Below are 20,067 nucleotides of genomic sequence, written 5' to 3' on the forward strand. Positions count from 1 at the left end.
GTAACAAAGTACCACCCACTGGGCAGTTTAAACAACAGGAATGCATCATCTCACAGTTCTGGAAGCTACAAGTTCAAGATCAAGGTGTTGGTAGTGTTGGTGCCTCCTGAGCACTGTGAGGGAAGGATCAGTTCCAGACCCCTCTCCTTGACTCGTAGACGCTGCCTTCTCCCTGTATCTTCACGTTCTCTTCCCTCTCTCCGTGTCTCTGTGTTTAGATTTCCAACTTTTTCATCCCATTTCATAAGGACACCAGTCATACTGAATTAGGGCCTATGCTAATGACCTCAATTTAACTTGATTACCTCTGTAAAGACCCAAAGGCCAAATAAGGTCACATTCTGAGGTGCTGGGGGTTAGGATTCCAACATGTCTTTCTGGGTGGGGGCAGTGGGAGCAGGGACACAGCTGAACACATTACACCTCCCTTTTCACAAAAGATAGCTCCAAAGTGGGAGGGGAGAACACCAGGATTAATGACGGTTCATGGACGTAGCACATGGGGGCTAAAGAAGGGATGAAGTCAGAGAGAGCAGGATAAGCTCTGGAGAAAATCCCATCCGCTGAGAAGGTCCTAGGCAAGCCTCTGAGGGAAGGGAAGGTGCTAGACTCTCAACAGGATATGACGTAGCAAAGAGCCAGACCCGGGCTTCATCAGCCGGTGGTTCCACGATGCTGGAAGGCCAACTGCAGTAACAGGCCCTGCACAGGGACCCAGGACCAGACCATCTCCTACTCGGCTGCAGAGGGCCAAAAGGACCAGGGTGATGGCAAGTCCACTGGCATGCATATGAAGCCCCCTCCCCTCACCCATGAGCCCCCACCACCACCTTGTTGGACAAAGAAAAAAAAGTAGGAGTAGAGATCTAAAAGTCTGAGAATTTGCTTCAAAGAACCATTCCACTAAAGGGCACTGATTTAAACTGAAAGATACCTTTCAACCAAAATGGTCTCAGGTACTTTAATTGGCAAGTTAAACACTAGGAAAATAGGGTTTTTTTCTACCTAACTAGGCCAGGGTGCTGGAGCAAGATTAGATCCATCGTGCATGCATGCATGATCAGTCACTAAGTCATGTCCGACTCTTTGCAGCCCCATGGATTGTAGCCAGCCAGACTGCTTGGTCCATGGCATTTCCCAGGCAAGAATACTGGGTGGGTTGCCATTTCATTCTCCAGAGGATCTTCTGACCCAGGGATCAAATCCATGTTTCCTGCATTGGTAGGTGGGTTCTTTACCTCTCAGCCACTGGGGAAGCCCCTTAGACCCATCACAGAATGTTAAAAATTACACTGTCATTGCACATACAATTAATAAGATAAAACCGTCAACCACCATTCCTATGACAGGAGGAGGAGTTACAGAGATCAAGTGAGGAAATGTTCCGGGAAACAGTTGAAAATCCAACCCCTGAACAGAGGAGGGGATGAAATCGAGCATGAGATGCACACCCATGATAGGTGGATGAGTGTTTGGGGACTGAGAACATCTGCACAGACGTTAGGCTGTGTTTCCATGTGCATGAGAAGATACCTTCACTACGACCCAAACCCTGCGTAACATCTCAACTATGTGGCCGTGGCAAGACTGGCCAATTTCCCCCTCCCTGTCACTTTCACAAGCAGTCTATTATGAAACCCAAGTCCACTGTGGTTTTCCTCCTCAACCTCTCCCCCTACCTCCAGATTTTCCTCACTCATCTTTGCACTCACTCTGTTAAGAGCACGATCTTAATGCACTCAAAACAACCACATAGTTAAAGCTTTCTCTGAATGAGTCCATTGCTCAGGAAGTGGAGCTTTCTATTAGCACAAGAACTAGGTGGCCTCAGCTTTGGGGAAAGTGATACGATCACAATTTGATGGTGGAGCTCATGCCAAATTTCAGCAGAGAGCCCCAGGGAGCAGAGTCACTGAAGTGACTATGTCCTTGCCTTGGCCTGAGTGTCTTCACACCACAGAACACTGTTTATGGAAAAGCAAATGGAAGTCACCAGACAAGTGAGCCAGGACAGCAAGGGGACAGCTGCAGGCCTCAGCTCAGCTGTGAAGGCAGTGCCCGAGGGCACTCACCTCCATGAACGCAGACCTCCAAGGGCGCTTACCTCTAAGGGCACTCCCCTCCATGAACGCTCACCTCCATAAACGCTCACCTCCAAGGAAGTGCAGTATAGTAAGCACTAACCTTCTACCATTTTCATGCCTAATATTCTTCCTCCCACTCTAACAGGGGGCTGAAAACAACCCTTGAGTAGTTCAGTGTCTTGCCCTGGCTTACATCTTGAGTGTCCCGGCCTCCCCTATTTGCCGATGTGGACTCTGTGGACTGAGAGGTCTGTGGTCCCTGCCTCCCACTCCTGCCTTCTCCAGGGCACACACCCTTTGCCCTTCAGACAAGGTCCTGCTCCTGGGCCCTGTGTCAGTCCAGCAGGGATCCCTGTGGCAATGACTGGAGGGTCTGCAGCTGCAGAAGCTTTCACTCCCTGCCAAAGCCCACCTGGCCTCTCTGGTGAACAGCACTGGGGCCTGGAGGCAGGGGTATGTCTCTGTGGAGTCCGCACACCTGCCTCTGAGTGTGAATGTCTAACGTCCACCTCTACTGCCTCACCAGGAAGGAAAACAGAGAAAGAGAAGGGAGGAACAGGAGCACCAGGGAACCAGAAGACCAGCGGCCAGGAACCCAAAAAGAAAGCGACCTGATGACAGTTTGCAGACTTCATACTTGTGCCCAGGGACAGCCTGGCCTCTATCACTGCATCTCAGCATAAATTCTGTTGTGTGCGTCTGGCTCCCCTATGGCCCAGAAGAGCAACTCAAAGACAAAGAGGGCACTTGTTTTTCTCTGGATGTCCAAAGTCAAGCATTGTGTGGTCATGGAACATACATTGACCACCCTGGGAGCTGACGCATCACAGGGACCTTCATGTGACAACTAGCTCTCAGGGTCCAGCCAGCCTGCTCAGATGCCCCTGCTATTAGATGACAGACAGGACCCTTCCCAACCTCTCCACCCCCACACCTGTCACAGACGGCACCTCGACTGCAAGTGAAAGGGCAGACCTGTGGTCAAGGTTGACCTGTGCAGAAGCTCTGAGACACTATCCCAGGACCTCTGTGCAAAGAGAAGTGTGGAGGCGACAGCTGCTTTCTGCTTAACAAGGGGATCTCCTTCCATAGCTTGCATCTCCTGTTCATTAGCAAGGGGCATGTTAGGAATCAAAAATGTAAAGAATAGTTAGGCTACTTCAGGATGATAAATGAAACTCATTAAGAGGAAACAGAGTCATCCTTAAAAAACTAAAAATAGTTATCATATATCCTGCAATCCCACTCCTGGGCTTATATCCAGAGAAAACTCTAATTCAAAAAGAAACATGCACCCCAATGTTCACTGAAGAACGATTTACAATAGCCAAGACATGTCCATCAACAGATAAATGGATAAAGAAGATGTGAGATATGTATCTACTCACCCATAAAAAAGAATGAAATAATGCCATTTGCAGCAACATGGATGGACCTAGAGATTATCATACTAAGTGAAGTCAGACAAATACCATATAATATCACTTATATGTAGAATCTAAAATAGGATACATATGAATTTATTTACAAAATAGAAACAGACACATAGACAAGGAAAACAAACTTATGGTTACCAAAGGGAGAAGGGGGTAAGGGAGGGATAAATAAGGGATTTAGGAGTAACATCTACGTATTACTATATATAAAATATATAAAGAGCAAGGACCTACTGTAGAGCACAAAGAACTATACTCAATATCTTGTAATAACCTATAATGGAAATGAATCTAATGAAAAAATGGAAAAAGAGAGGAGACAGAGTTAGACCATGGCAGGGAGCAGGTTCCTACAAAAAAGTGACTCCTGACTCTCAGTTAGAGAATTCTAGGCCCCCAGAAATATCCCCCCTGGCCCAGGGCCACTCTCTGCTGAGCTCTACCCAAGGGGCAGCTGTGCCAGGACACCATGACCCAGGGACGCAGGTGCAGCCATGCAGGGAGTCCCCCAGCTCCCAGCAATTCTGGGCCTGCTGCTGGCAGCTCTGTGACTGAGGCCACAAAACAGCTGAGCCATCCCAACATCCTCGTCTGCAGAGAATGGACTGGGCTGACCCAAGTCATCATTCCAGGGCTTTCTGACACTGAAGTCCTAAGATTGTAATGTTAAAGTATAGCAAGTCATCAGCCATCAACTGTCTTTGGCGTTTCTACTGAAGAGGCCATTGTTTTATGTTCTAGGGCCTCAAAGACCCAGGCCTGAGCAGAGGAGTCCCTCTCCCTCCTTCCCTCTCCCCCTCCCCCTCGCCCTCTCCCCCTCCCCTATTGAAGGCAGCCCAGCAGAGGGACCAGTCCTCCCTGAAACTCTCCCTGCCCACACAGCTCTTCCCCAACTGCCCATCTTTCAGCACTCAGCAGCCAGGCCTCAGCTTACTGTTCATGATCCTTTTAGTTCAGTTCAGTTCAGTCACTCAGTCGTGTCCGACTCTTTGCGACCCCATGAATCACAGCACGCCAGGCCTCCCTGTCCATCACCAACTCCCGGAGTTCACTCAGACTCACATCCATTGAGTCAGTGATGCCATCCAGCCATCTCATCCTCTGTCGTCCCCTTTTCCTCTTGCCCCCAATCCCTCCCAGCATCAGAGTCCTTTCCAATGAGTCAACTCTTCACATGAAGTGGCCAAAGTACTGGAGCTTCAGCTTTAGCATCATTCCCTCCAAAGAAATCCCAGGGCTGATCTTCTTCAGAATGGACTGGTTGGATCTCCTTGCAGTCCAAGGGACTCTCAAGAGTCTTCTCCAACACCACAGTTCAAAAGCATCAATTCTTTGGTGCTCAGCCTTCTTCACAGTCCAACTCTCACATCCATACATGACCACTGGAAAAACCATAGCCTTGACCAGACGGACCTTTGTTGGCAAAATAATGTCTCTGCTTTTCAGTATGCTATCTAGGTTGGTCATGATCCTTTAGCACCTTGCTATTCAAACCGTGGTCCCCGGACCAAGAGCCTCAGCATAACCTGGCAATTTCTTAGAAATACAGACTCTACTTCTGACTCCCTGAATCCAAATCATCATTTCAACGAGACCCCCAGCTGACCCCTACATACAGTAAAGTTTGAAAAGCAGATTTATCAGATTTGTTGTCAAACTGGGTATAAAAGGAATAACCTGGAGAGTGTTAACAGATGATGATGCCCAGGTCCACCTCTGAAAGTCTGATTTCATCAATACGGGTTGTGCTACAGGCACAGAGGGTCTGAATCTCCCTGATGATTCTAACAGGAAGCACAGCCTGAGAATGCTGCTTTCCTAACCCTCTCCAGTGGGATCTTCTATCTACTCCTTCAATATCCAGTTACTTAACAAAGCAATAGTAAGCTGTCTCTTGATCAGCTAAGATATAAATAGATATTAAGTCAGTTTGCAGGGCCACTAATTCTAATGGGTCCCCAGTTTATATCTTGCCTCCTCCATGGAAGTAGGAAGTCTGGGGAAGGGGTGCAGACACAAGCCCAGCCCAGGAATTCTCTCAGAGGGCAGGGCAAGAACTTTTTAATATCTGCACAGAAGAATTTCAGGGACAAATCAGGCAGATGGCTGGCCTGAAGGCTCATTATTGTACTCAGTTGCGAACCTATGAAATAAATCAACGACAAATATCATATGATTTCACGTCAATGCAGAATTTAAAAGCAAAACAAATGAACAAAGCAAAACTATAGATGCAGAGAACATATTGGTGGTTTCCAGAGCAATGGGGGTTGTGGGGTGGACAAAATGAGTAAAAGGGGTTAAGAGGTACAAATTCCCAGTCATAAAATAAGTAAGTTATGGGGATGTAATGTACAGTATGGTGACTATAGTCAGTAAAACCATATTGCATTTTTGAGAGCTGCTAAGAGAGTACATCTTAAAAGTTCTCAACACAAGAAAAGTGTAACAAATAGTTTATAACAGATTTGGTAATTAACCGTATCGTGGTGGTCATTTTGCAATGTTTACAAATATAAAATCACTATGTTGTACACCCAAAACTACTATAGCTATATGTCAATTACACCTCAATTTAAAAGAAAAAGCATCTGTAACTCTGCACAGGAGGAGGCAAGCTCTTTTGCTCCCTTTGGATCAAAGCCCAGTAGGTGATGCACGTTGAATGGTGTGCATTCAACACACCAGGCAGCTCTAATCACATGAAATAGTCCAACCTGGGCCCCCTCCAAGGATGACAGCACCGACTGGCAAGAGGCAGATAGCCAGCTGCCATCTCTGGAGGAAGAAACCCAGGGAAGCTGGCCGTAGGACTCCGCTGACATCACAGAAAAGCTCAAGAAGGAAGACGGGAAGACTGAGCTCAGGATTTTCTGAATAGGAGCCCATTGTAGGCCACAGGATTTCCCTCATTTCTTGAGGAATGGGCTGTCAGATGAGGGTCTTCCCAGATTTTTGAAACTTGGTAGGCATAATCCTTTACATGGAAAACGGGTCTACACTGCAATCTGAGTAGCTTAATTTATTTATGAAGAGAATTTGACAGCTTCAAAATGTATGTCCAAAGGAAATGGTAAAAATAAAAACTTTATCACCAGTAACCTTTTCTAAAAGCTCACATATTCACCAGCCAGGTGTGCTTGGGTGGAAGAAGAGAGACAAAGCAGTTGTGTGACCTTAGATGTGTTACCTCCCCAGTCTGGGCCTCAGTCTCCTCTATGTAAAATAGAGGGACTCAATTTGGATAATTTCTAATGTCCAATGTCAGCATGTTGTATCCTTCTAAAGGCTGAGTCTTTCTTTTCAAAGCCTTGCAATAACTGCTGCTGCTGCTGCTGCTGCTAAGTCGCTTCAGTCGTGTCTGACTCTGTGCGACCCCATACACAGCAGCCCACCAGGCTCCCCAATCCCTGGGATTCTCCAGGCAAGAACACTGGAGTGGGTTGCCATTTCCTTATCCAATGCATGAAAGTGAAAAGTGAAAGTGAAGTCGCTCAGTCATGTCTGACTCTTAGCGACCCCATGTACTGTAGCCCACCAGGCTCCTCTGTCCATGGGATTTTCCAGGCAAGAGTACTGGAGTGGGGTGCCATTGTCTTCTCCGGCAATAACTGCTACAATCCCAAAATTTGATGGCAAGCTTTCTCATGGAGTTGGATCCATAGTCCCAACAACTAGAAATGTATAGAAAATTTCAGAGAAAACATAAGAGAAGGTGATACAAGCAGGATGGGGAACTCTGTCCTGTAGGAGGTCCTTGAAGTTGTTTTCTTCCATTTTATTAATGAACTCTTTGAGCCTATTCCCATCAAGCTGTCACCTCTGGTTCTCCACCCAAAATGGTCTTCCCAAGGTCACAAAGAAGTTAGCTTGGTTAGAACCATGGCATCTTCATCTTTCTACACCTCTCAGCAGCATACTCTGCAGATGGCCACTTGCTCATCCTTCAAATACTTTCTTCCTCTGGCTTCCAGAACACACAGAGGTCTGGTTTTCTTCCTACCCCTCTGGCCATTCGTACTTGATCTCCTTTGCTTGTTCCTCCCTGTCTCCCCAACCGCATAATGTTACAGAGTCCCTGGTCTATCGATCTCTTTTCTTTTCTTTCTCTGTCATTCCCCTAGTGATCTCACCAGTCTAGTGACTTTATCCTCACTACAAACCCCCAACCATACATCTCCAGCCCTGACCTTTCCCTGCTACAGGGTGCCAAGCAACCCCAAACAGCTGGAAATGCTCTAGATGGAGGGGTTTGTTCTCTTAGTACAGTAGGGATAAAAACCATCTTGAGGCTAGTTGTTTTTTAAAGCTTTCTTTACAGAGAAAGATGGATACTTGCTGCTTATAAAACAGGTAGCGTGTTTGGCAAAGGTCACAAAAACATGAGGAATAAGGCAATACTCTACAGAGAACTGGTTCTGTGTCAGGCATATCCATTCATGCACATATTCGATCATTCTGTGCACAGGAACAATAGCCCACAAACCTGAAGGAACCACCCCCTTGGGAAGAGGCCAGGAGACCTTGTCCTTGGGGTATTTCTGACTCATCACTACAAGGAGGGAAGACGAGGATGCCTATCAACCAATATGTCATGTTTGCCAAATGAGTGAATGAATGAAACAAAGAAGGCATAGTTCTGAGCTGGTTAATGAACCCCAAAGCCCATTAAAAGGCAATAGTAAGTATTCAGCAATTATATTTTGAGGACCAGCCATATGCATGAATCATGGTAGGTTTCTGCATGGTATACAAAGCTAAGGTCACAGCCTTCCCCAGGCTACTTGTCATATGGGTAGAAAAGACCCAAGTGCTCCAGGACAAACAGGCCAGGCTGTCACACTCTGAGAAGCCAGAGCTGGCCCTCATCATGGGCCGCTGTCCCCATTCTGCGAGCTCCTTCATGACCAGTGGCACTCCGATCTCACAGGTTTATTTGTCCCCATTTGTCTCTATTTTTCTGAATATGTATGTTTTCCCCTTTCCATTTGCAGCCTTTGATAAGCGAGTTTGTAAACAAGCAGGGAGCAAAGAGTCTCATCTGGAAACTCTCTCAGAAGCCCTTTTTGGAAACGAGTTTCTAGCTCTGCACTGCTTTCACAGGCTGGAGGAAGACAGGCAGAGACACACAAGAGAGACCACGCTCCCGAGAGCATTAACCTCGGATTTGACAACACTGCAATAAAGCGCCAAAGCTATCCCCTTTGGGGAGGCTTCAGAAACATGGAGTTCCACCGGGATTTCAGCTGACAGACCTCCTAATGCCCTCTTGCCTCCCAGGCCACACGACACAGAGATGAAGAGCACCCCAGGCACGGAGGCACACGTTCCCCCACCACCCCCGCCTCAGTGAAGAGCGTGGCTGCACCATCAGCAGCAGCAGGAACTGACTGGGGTCCATTCTCCCACCTCTGACCTGGGGCCTGAACCAGAAATCCCCAGAGAGGCCCAGGCCCCCCTTGCCTCCTGCTTCCTGTGTTGAGATCCCATCGGAATGAAAGACTGAAAAGGCCTTTTCGTGGAGGTACTGGCAAAACTTGCCTTTATATTTTTATAATCTCTATATTTCCTCATCCTTTTACAAGCAGAAAACCAAGCAGGAAAAAGCCCATGATAGTTTTATCTGCTCTCCTGTTCAACAACGGGGCCATGCCTGCCCAGCTCCCTCACTCCTGTTTTGGAAATGGACACTAGAAATTTTTCCTGTTCGTGACTGAGGCTGTAGTCTGTTTCCAATTACCTTGTTGGAGGTCACATGGTTAGCATCCCTTTTCTAGTGGAAGGAAAACAAGCTAATGCATTCCCACTCCAGTCCAGCATTGGTCCCTCCAAGAGCAGCTGACATACATTCCAGCCTGAGGTGGGTTCCCCCAGAGGGTGACTGAGGATAGAGTGGGACCAGAGATGGGAAGCAAGCTAAAGCAGTATCCACAGGGTTAGGAGCCTTCTTACAGGTGGGGAGCAGGCTGTCTGACACACCAGGAGAAGGGCACTCCAAGGCCAGGTCCTGGGCAGCTGAAGAACAGGGTAAGCCAGAGGGGCAAAACCTAGGAGTCATCCCGAAGTAGCAGGACTGACCAAAGGATGAGTGAAATCTTTAGCAGCATGAAAACCCACCTGGAGGCTTGCCAAAATGCAGATTTCTGGGCTCAACCCCAGAGATTCCACTGGTCTAGGGTGGGGACCAGGCAGAAACATGCATTTCTCCAGTTTCTCAGTTAGTTCTAGTAGAGATTACCATTTGAGAAACACTGATGAAAAGTGACTGTGGTCAGTCTGCAAAGACTGGCCGAAGGAAACTACGTGGAGAATATGTACTTACTCAAAGTCCTGAAGACAAATCCAAAGTCAGAGGCTGAAGGGATGGAGAGGAACGCACTCCCAGCTCAGAGGTCAGGCCTAGAGGCCCAAAGAAAGCACAAGTCCAAAGGTCTAAGGCAATCACTGGGGTGAACAAGCCTCAGAGGAGCTTCTGGAAGCCAGTGGTATGGCAGGTGGCACACAGCAAGTACACCCTACATGCACAGCATTCAAGGCACATCCTAGAAAATAAGGTGAGTCCTAAGCAAGTGGCCTGGCTCCTGCACATCCAGAATTTCTCCACAGTTCTTTATAAGTGTGGGTACTGTGGTATGTGTGTATCGGGGGAGGGTAACTTCCCTCAGCAAAAATAAGCACAGGGAACCACAGGCTAATGTAATGAAGCCCTAGTTCAACTGTTCTGGTATCTGTTATTTGAGCATGGAGGATGCTAGGTTCTGCTAGAGATTCTAAAGAAGATAACATAACTCCATTGCCACCATTAGGGAAATACAACTAACACATAAAGCACTTAAGAAAAAGCTGGCTGCTTAAGCAGGCCACGGTATTAGAAAAAATTGAAGTCATTGACCACAATCTAGAGTCCAAAGGGCAAAGGAGGTCCACTGCATCCAGGAAGAAGTTCCCAGATCAAGCAGAGGGTCAGGACTAAGCAATTGAAGTCATAATCCTGTCTGCCGGGCCCCCTTTCCAATAGACCTGACTCTGTTATATACAGTCCAGTTTGCATGAAATTAGACCTCAGAGCATCAGTTCTTACCTACTTGCACCTTTGGGGACCTACATTTGATTTCTCGTCCTAATCCTTTTGACAATTCATCTTCACTGTGAGGTCTTGCCATACCCGTGAACCTGACATTAGATATCACTCCAGTTTTGACTTTTGCTATCCTTTCTCCTCATGCTCAGATTTGCAAAGTCCCTCTAGCCACTCTGCTATTGACCATCCTGGTTATAAATATGTATGCTGACCCAACCCAGCCCCAGATCCTTGCATGCTTTTACACTGGCATAGGCTACAGTAGCTCTACAGGCAACAGTTCCTCTACAGAGTTTTTCCAACTTCAGAAGAGAATTTACACACTCATGAAACAAGAGAACACGGGGGCTGAGTATGTAGGGACAAAGGAGAGATGGCAGTTAAGAAGCAATAGTCAGAGAGGAGAGTCCACATTTTGAGATCAGTGACAACATTTTCTCCTTCAATTAGAATATTTCCTAACCTCAGCTACTCAGTTGAGAAGGGAGAGATCGATTTTTTCTCGAGTCAAAGAAAGGTAATGTTTGCCTTAAAGCATCAGCCAACCCTAATCTTCTCCATCTTGCTGGAACCCACATGGAAAGGTGGAGTCAGAAGCACAACCGAGATACAAAAGGAAATCTGATAAAAATTGTTCATTAATAGAAGAACTTCAGTTCTCTGGCCTGATCTGGGCCAAAGCTGGGCTGTAGGAGTCTTGTTCTTGCTGAGTTTCACCTGCAGCCTCAAAACCTTTGGGAATTTAGAATCAATGAGGTCTAAATATATCAACTGGCAGTCACTGGGCATGGTCCAATCCATGGAGGTTTAGGGATTTGTAGCCTAGAACTATACCTTGATCAGATAGGATGCAGTAGTTAGGCAAATAAGGATAGGTGAGGATTATCTGTTTTACCCACTCTAAAACTAGAAAAGACATTCTTCCCTTCCCCAAGAACTTCTCATTGGTAAAGATTTGCAGAGAGTGTTGGTTTGGGGTCCTCCATTGTTTCCTTCACTTTTCATAATGAATCAGCTATAGCAGGACCCTTCCTCACTCAATATCAGCAAAGCTCTTGGGAGAAAACTCATAGGTTTATGGCTATGCATCCTTTACGTGATTATTACAGGTCCCTGGAGACATTTTTCATCGGGGCTTGCTGAGGATTTGGGCTGATTCCACTGCATTCCAGCTAAGGCTTAACTGAAAATCTTATGGGAATAGAAAGCCCTCTAAACAGGAGAGAACCAACATCCTCATTCTAAAATGGAATGGCCTTTTCTGGTCAAACAGTCTCTGATATGTCTTTTGTGAGCAGGACATGTTACTTCTCCCAGAAAATATTGATTCAAAGTGTTGCTCGTGTAAAAAGAATTGTAGAGTAAAGCTGGCCTTCAGATTTCCTAATTTTTTTGTCCCATCAACAATTTGAGAGAACCAAATACCACCTCTTCCCAAAGAGAGGAGAGTCGGCCATTCTGGTAAACCAGGTGTGATACAATCTCAGAAATAGGAGAAATTTGCCTTGTCTTGGGTTAAGGGCAACAGGATCAAATATAAAGGAAAAGAAAGAAAGATACTGCATTGTTGAGCTGAGTAGCCACCCAAATATCCCAGAGAATGAACTTTAACTTTCTCAACAGAAAGGCAACCGCATCTTGGCAGCTCATGGAGAAAGTTCCTTCATTAATGTGTGACCTTTACAGCCTTTAATCTTCACATAGAATTAACACAGGGCTGAAAGATGTGTGTCTTTTCCTGTTTTGTTTTAACGGCAGACCCAGAACACAGGGTACAGTTTTGCTTCTGTCTTGAGAGCTGTCCTCGCCTTGCCCTCCACGGCCTGCAGCCAGTTCAGTATTTTTGGCCAGACAGAAACATTCTCCGGTCCCAAGAATGCCCAAGAACCAACAGAGTTAGGTGGTTCCTAAGCTTATTTCCTGTGTTCAGATTCTGGCATAGAGTCCCAGTCTGGCCTTGCTACAGACACTGGAAGGTAGAAAAGGTGAGAAATTCTCTAAAATGTTTCCAAGTTTTCTATTTACTGGATAGACAACAAACCAATAACTGTTTGGAGCAGCCAGCCTGCTGGCAGCGATTTTCCAAGAATTTCCAAATAGCTGTGCATGTCCTAAGGGAGGGAGGTACCAGGAATGGAGTAAGAAGGGAGGAAGGTTAAAAAAATGATTTATTGATGCCCTTGGCTATTTAAGGTTAGAGTGGAAGGCACAGCTAAATGTAGCTTGCTACTGCAGAAGGGAAATTAGCGAAGGGTGGTACCCTTGGAGTTACAAAGGATGCTAATTGCACAGATGAAAAAGAAAACTTTACTTTCCTGGAGATACACAATTGACCTGATACACAATCCCTGTGAAAAACTAACGTCCTTCTCTTGCTTGAAAAAAATACAAGGGTCTCCATCTGGCAAGGCGACATGGTGTCCCTCGGGATTTAGGCACATCTCTTTAGTTCTGGCTACCAGAAAGTCACATTGAAACTGGCCAGGAAACCGCTAGGCCTCCAAGGAGAGGAAAGAGACCATACCCCAAAGGGGCCACAGGTCCCAGACAACATGCAACAAGGGGAGTGGAAGATAAGTGTGAATAAGAGAGAGAGATCATTGCTATGAAAGCACTCTCTCATGAGCACCCATGCAGATGCTATTAACATTCTGCTAGAATGGCTCTTGGAAACTATAAAAAAGCAATGGTTCACATATGTGCATGCTAAGTTGCTTCAGTCATGTCTGACTCTTTGCAACCCTATGGACTCTAGCCCACCAGGCTCCTCTGTTCATGGCATTCTCCAGGCAAGAATACTGGAGTAGGTTGCCATGCCCTCCTCCAGGGGATCTTCCCAACCCAGAGATCAAACCCCATCTCTTATGTCTCCTGCACTGGCAGGCAGGGTCTTTACCACTAGTACCACCTGGGAAGCATGGTTCACAGTAAGGAAAACTAGAAAGCCAGACCACCAGGATATATTATGGAAGAAGAAATCAAAGGCTCAAAGGGGTAGACAAGAGGTGGGGCAAACAATGGAAGCTGGAAACTACTAGCAGATTATATACTGCAGGAGGCAGGCTGGGACCACGCTGCATCTGCCAGTGATGAGGGATGTGCTGGGAGGAGCAGCAGTAGCAAGAAGAAGCTCAGTGGTGCTGTTCTCTAGGCTGGGCCATATCAGTGCTATTACAGGGCTGGGCTCCCAGAGACCAATGGAGATAAAAGGAAATAATAAACACAATCGAGGCTAAGTGACAGTGCTTAAGTGTCAGAAACAAAATGAATGCAATAATTGTACTGAGCAGAAAAACTGGAGTGGGAGCCAGGGACATCAGACATGCAGGGAGCAATGGAATGGTTAATAGAACATAGCATCCCTAAGAGCAGGCAAGATGGGCTGTCAACAAGAGTGTTTCTCAATCTGGATAGTCCAAGACTGAATGATCAGGAGGCTAAGGGCAATCACCCAATAAAAAGTTGTGATCCCTTGCCCAGTTTCCAGAACTAAACCAGTTATCAGATGTCTCACCTTCTGACTGAAGGAGAGGCCAAAGTACTCGGAAGGAGCAAGCCTGCAATGGCTCAGCAGGTGTGTAAGGTAGTGATGGCCTTAGTCTTCTCCAAAGGGCCCACGGCTATTTATTTCAGTAATCATAAACTGAGGAAAAGGAAATGTCCCAGTACTTTGAAGACTGGTGGATACAGAGCCATTCACCCCCGGTGCACCACATTTAGCTGCACAGAGGTTCCTGATGTCCAGCTGATGGAGGAGAAAAAATGTCAAATGTTGTTAACAAATGAGTCAGCTTGATGTATAGATGCAAACCAGAAATGGACTTCAGTGTTCTCAGTCCTACTCAAGAGTGACCCTGAGAGAGAGCAGAGAGGGGATTTTCTCCCAGTGAGCTTCCAGTGATGCACAGAATCACTCACTTTGTGAAATACATACAGACTTATGGTCAGTGGTCAGTAACTCGGCTGGTTGGTTAGTGGCCTGAAAGGAGAGAGATTAAAAGATGAGGGACAAGAGGTCTAGGAGAGAGCATGGAACTGGACGTTAAATGTGAGATCTCTGGACCCCATGTTAATGTCCACCAAAGAGCACTCATCATGAAGAGGCACTTTACAGTCAAGTAGAAGGAATAACTTGGCCAGTTGATGTCGACAGCCTCTCTCATTTGCCACACCCGTGCTGGTCCTACAGACATTTGAACAAAGAGGTCAAGATGGCAGGGATGGAGGATAAGCAGGAATCCTGTTTATGAAAATGTTGACCTATCTCCTGCTGCTGCTAAGTGACCAGATTGGCACAAACAAAGATTACTGCCAAGCCCCTGGTACAGAACCATTCTTCAAGAAGATTAACCAGCTACTCTGTGGTGCACTAATTACTTTGAACCACCTTCTCTATGGAAGGGCCAACAATGCATCTTGAATGAAATCAACACATATTCATTGTATGGATTTGCCTTTCTTGCTCATAGAGTCTTGTCTGGCATCACTGTGTAAGGGCTTACCTCATGTTTAGTTCATAAACACAGAATCCCACATAGTATCTCATCATACCAAGGAACCTAAAACAAGGGAGAAATAGTATTAAACACAGGACCATGGGCTCCACTATCTTGTCTCATACTGCACCACATAGAAGCTCTTGACTTTACAGAGTGAAAGAATAGTCATTTGAAGAAGCTACTGAAGGCAAAAGGAGAAGAGGGTGGCAGAGGATGAGATGGTTAGATAGCATCACAGGCTCAATGGATAGGAATTTAAGCAAATAGGAAGAACAGGGAAGCCTGGCACGCTACAGTCCATGGAGTTGCAAAGAATTGGACATGACTTAGCAACTGAACAACAAATCACTGAAGCACCACATTAGAGGTAATACTTAAGGATATGGTGTCATGCTGCAGAATGCAGTGAACCCCCTAATCAATGTGAATTGTATAGAACTGTGTCCTCTCTATATAGAACACATGATTTGGATAGCAGTAGGGGTAATCCCACTTACCATCCCATCCAATGAGTTACCGAGGGAATTTCTTTCTTTCAACTCCAAAACTCTGGGCTCTACAGAGCTAGAGATTCTGATTCCAAGAACAGAAATACTTCCACCATAGTCACTGCAAGAATCCATTAAACTTTAAGCTACAGTCACACTTTGGACCTCTTGTAACAAGAGTTCAACAAGCAGAGAAAGGCATCAGCATCATCCTTGCAGGGGTAATTGACTCTGGCCATCAGAAGAAGGTTGGGCTGTTGCCACACACTGGGAAGGAGAGGAGTACATATGGCACCAAAAAAGACCTATGTGGCATCTCTTGCTAACCTCCTAACCAACTGTAATGATAAATAAGTAAGAGCAGTCGGTAGTCATGCTTGAGAAAAGAGCACAACGACCAGGGGCTCAGCTCCTTCAAAGATGAGTATCTGGGTCGCCCACACGGTATGTGCCCTGAGCCAGCAGAACTGCTAGCCAGGGAGGAAGAGAATCAGCAGTGGGTTGTAGAGAAAGGATTCGATGAACCTCAGGTGTTGCTGAGAACAGCTCTATGGTTAAGAGCTGTAGTTTGACCCATTAAAATTTCTCTTGTACATTTCCCAAGGAAAAGAGGCTAACCAGAATCCTAAAGGCTCTATTCCCAGATAGGATGAATTTTTTTTAGAAGAAATCAGGTGTTTATTGTGCAGAAAGTGCAAGGGGTAACTTCGGTGGATGCTGTGTTGCACCACCAGATTCTCCCCTTCAGTTCTGAGGACTCATCCCCCAGCTGCCAAGACTGCTAGCCACCCTCAGCCTACAATTGAGTCCTTCTCTAGGAATTGCCCTTGGCTAAAGGGAGAGACCTCACCTAGGAACAACCCCACCCACAAGAGTCCACCTGTAGCCAATAAGTGGTCAACATAATGGCACAAAGGCTTGGCCCACTCGCCTCAATCTGAGACAATTCTAAAGGGATCCCCAAGTTCCAGAGCTCCCCAGGATGAGCTGAGGTCATTATCAAAGTACACTACAGCTCCAGAGCTTCCTCTGCCCTCCTCTTCCTTCTGCTGGCCTCTCACAAATGTTGAGGGTGCTCAACTAAACTTTCTGCACACAAACCTCGAAGCAACATGTGAAACACAATATACATTAAAATCCTAAATGTTTCAGGATGTTAGGATTTCTCCTTTTCACACACTTTGATGCAGCAGTCTCAAGTCTAAAATAGTCTAAGGAAATAACAAGAGATGAAATCAGAATTTGATGTTGTGACAGTATCACTTTAAAAACTAAGAGGGCAATACAAATAATAATAATATGGAACTCTCTGCAGTCATTACAATGCACGTTTCTAAAGAGTATATTGTGACATAGGAAAGTGTTCACAAATACATTTAGTAAAAGCAGCAGAATACAGAACGATAAAAATATACATGGTTCACAAACATGTTACTTACAGAACTGTCAAGCCCTAAAGAAATGAGATGATCAATTGGTAAATTTGTGAGGAAAAGCCAGGAAAACAGTCAAACTTGATTTATTGAGTAAAAATTCTATCTCATGGTTATACTGATTTTTAGATAAAAGATGGTGAGTTTCCCAGCACTGGATATTTTGAGAATAAAGTGACCACTTGGCAAGCTTGATGTAGAGTGGAATTTAGTATTAGTTTGCGTTTTAAGGTACAGTGTGGTCCTCTGGAATCCCATTCCACAGTGCTAAGTATCAGAGCTGTGCTTTGGGTCTGCTTGCCTTTACTTTCCCTTGGTTTGCTTTGCTCTGCTTGGTTTTTCTGAGCTAACAACTTAGCTCTTGAAGACTTCTGATTTCTTTGGCTGTCTTTGACAACTCAGTGAGAAGGAATTCACTTAATAATGCCCACCTCAAAACCCTATAGTCTTTTATCACAAGCATTAGATTAAAAGAATTCCAATAAAAGAAACTCACTTCAGAGGATACCGCTCAGAATCTCTAGGAAATAGGAGAGAGTAACCTAGCCCTAATAGTGAGGAAGGGGTGTGCTCTTTAAATATAAGGCTTTACCTTATAAACTAATTGTGAGGCCAAGTTATGTTTCGTGGTTAAGTAATCCCCTGTGCATTTTCTCTCACTTTCAACAGAGCCCAACTGCACCAAAGAAGTTCAGAGACTCTGACCCCCTTCCACCGCCAAGCCCCATTTTCTAGGTCTAAATAAATATCAAACATTCTCATTTTCCCAGGTTTTGACCCCCACTCCCCAAATAGTTCAAACACCTGGAATGAATAATTTGAAGGTTTTAAAGAGTGAATGGCAAGACACCGTCCCTACCACTACTCCACACTCCTGAGACTACAGCCTGTCTGTAGGAGACACTTGAACTCCAAGGACAGATGAGCCCTGTCTTCATCTTCTTTGTGCCCAGCCTTCAGTGAGGGGGATTCTGCCCCTGCCCTTTCCAACCAAAAGTGCCCTAGCCTGGCCACAGGTGAGGAGTTCCTCAAAGCAGATGGGGCCTGAGATATTTTGTTCTCAAAAGTCACCAAGGGATGCTGACCACCCCTCCTTCCTTTTCACCTCACTTTTTCCTATCGCATGATTAAAATGCAAGAATATACCAAAGGAATTGGTTTGAGAACTCAAAGTGACAAAGGGACCCTCAAGTGATCATGTGGTAAAATAAGAAAGCTAACCGTGGAAAAGAAGAGTGGTATAATGGATTTGAAAGTGAAAGTGTTAGTCTCTCAGTTGTGTCTGACTCTTTGCAACCCTAAGGACTGTAGCCCGTCAGTCTCCTCTGTTCATGGGACTCTCCAAGCAAGAATACTGGAGTGGGTTACCATTCCCTTCTCCAGGGGATCTTCCTGACCCAGGCATCGAACCCAGGTCTCCTGAATTGCAGGTGGATTCCCTACCATCTGAGCCACCAGGGAAGCCCATAATGGATCTAGTTCCTCTCTATTCTGCCTATAGAACTAGAGATAGCTCTTTGATGTAGAACCATTGAAGAAAAGCCCATGTGGAACTAGAACACTTGTGTTTATTCAACAAATATTTCAAAAGCATTCGCTCTGTGTCAGGCACTATATTAGGTCTACCCCACCTGCATGGAGATCCTATTCCAGCAGCTCGGAGATTTATTAGAAGACTGTTTCACAACACCTGGTAGGCCAGACAACACTGTCAGACACAACACCGCTCTGAGCTCATCCATCCCTTTGTTGTTCTCAGAAGTGCTGAGAAAGGGAAGTACTAGCCAGAAATATCCCGAGAGAAGGATTACCTGGGACAACTCAAAAACATCTCCAGAGCTGCAACTGCCTCCCTCTCCTCCTCTGCCAAGCAGGAAGATGAGATTGGAGAGAGCAGATGCTAGGAACTCCAAGGAAGTGCTGCTATTTCAGCTTGAACAACAGCCCCAGGTGCTACCGCAGCTCTGGGCAAAACTGCAAAGCAGGCGAAGTTGGTCTTGCAACCACCCCAATTCTTCTTGCCTCATTATCAACCTCCCAGGCACTACGTGCACTTACGCTGCTTGAAATCTGCCCCCAATCCTCCAATAAGCCCAGACATGCCATTAGACTACTGTCTGATTTAAAATGCAAATAAAGTTTAACCTCACCAGGGGTGCCTCCACAGCCCCTGGCCAAGACTCCGACCAAGACCGAGACAGGCTGAAGTGGTGTAATGGAAAAAGCATGGGTCTGGGGCCAGAGAGACTTGGTTTCTCCACCCTCGTTCCACCACTTACTATTTTGTGACTGCAGGCAAGTTACTTAACCTCTTTCAAGTTTCAGTGTTCTTGGCCATAAAATGTAGATAGTAATGTCTGTCCAAGTACATTTGGGGAAAGATTAAAATACAAATGAGCTCCTCATTTCTTATCCTGTCCTTCCTCATCTTGTAAAGGGAACCTATAAACTCAACAAAAATAAACTAGGCAGTGGCTGAGACCCTGTGCTGAACAGGGACCTTTGCCTGCAGTTCGCCATCGTTGGTTGCCTTGGCTGGAAGGTAAGAAAGGGGTCCTGGGGTAAAGTTCAGTGGCCCAGGGGATCACATTAACAGGAGCCAGGCCACTGGGCAAAATGGCTGAAAGAAGTCATCAGTATTATAATCCCCTTAAGAAAGGGCATGAAAAGCAAAGTGCATTCTTAATGGCTTCAAAAAGTTCTGGGTGTTAAATAATATGTCCTGGAAATAATGACAAGAAGAAAGACTGGACTTGGCTTTATTTCTGCAGGTGACATCATTAGGATTTGCAGCCTCTTTCCTGGCAATAGCACAGGCCTGGCCTCCATCGCTGCTTCCGACATGAAGTCAAGGCCCTGACCCACATCCAGCCTGGACGCCCACTGCTCCCCATCAGGCAGCCCCCACTCAGGTCCATGTTGGCCAGCTCCTCCCTCACCACCAGCCAGCTCCTGCTTCCCAGCCTCCATGTCATTCATCCTGTTCTTCTCTCCACCTAGAAAGCCGTCCTTTCTTAGATGCCCTTCACCTTCCCCCCACACCCAC

General features: G+C 46.0%; 1 protein-coding gene across 50 annotated transcripts in view; it reads right to left on the minus strand.

Annotated features, from left to right (window-relative positions):
• LOC129621202 (uncharacterized) overlaps positions 1–20,067 on the minus strand; it is a 488,210-nt gene that overhangs the window by 450,708 nt on the left and 17,435 nt on the right. For 11 of the 50 annotated variants that reach the window (XR_008699137.1, XR_008699125.1, XR_008699101.1 and 8 more), the window contains one exon: positions 15,104–15,160. The exons of 29 other annotated variants lie outside the window; for them this stretch is intronic. Coding sequence is in view for 1 of the 21 variants with exons in the window: in XM_055537344.1 (XP_055393319.1) it covers positions 15,104–15,160 (57 nt within the window). In the remaining 20 variants the exon portion in view is untranslated. Of the gene's footprint in view, positions 1–9,842; positions 10,063–15,103; positions 15,161–20,067 lie in introns of all 50 variants that reach the window. 10 more of the 50 variants (XR_008699138.1, XR_008699134.1, XR_008699118.1 and 7 more) reach the window with 2 other exon arrangements.

The sequence above is a fragment of the Bubalus kerabau genome, chromosome 10 (genome assembly GCF_029407905.1).
Source record: "Bubalus kerabau isolate K-KA32 ecotype Philippines breed swamp buffalo chromosome 10, PCC_UOA_SB_1v2, whole genome shotgun sequence".
NCBI lineage: Eukaryota > Metazoa > Chordata > Mammalia > Artiodactyla > Bovidae > Bubalus > Bubalus kerabau.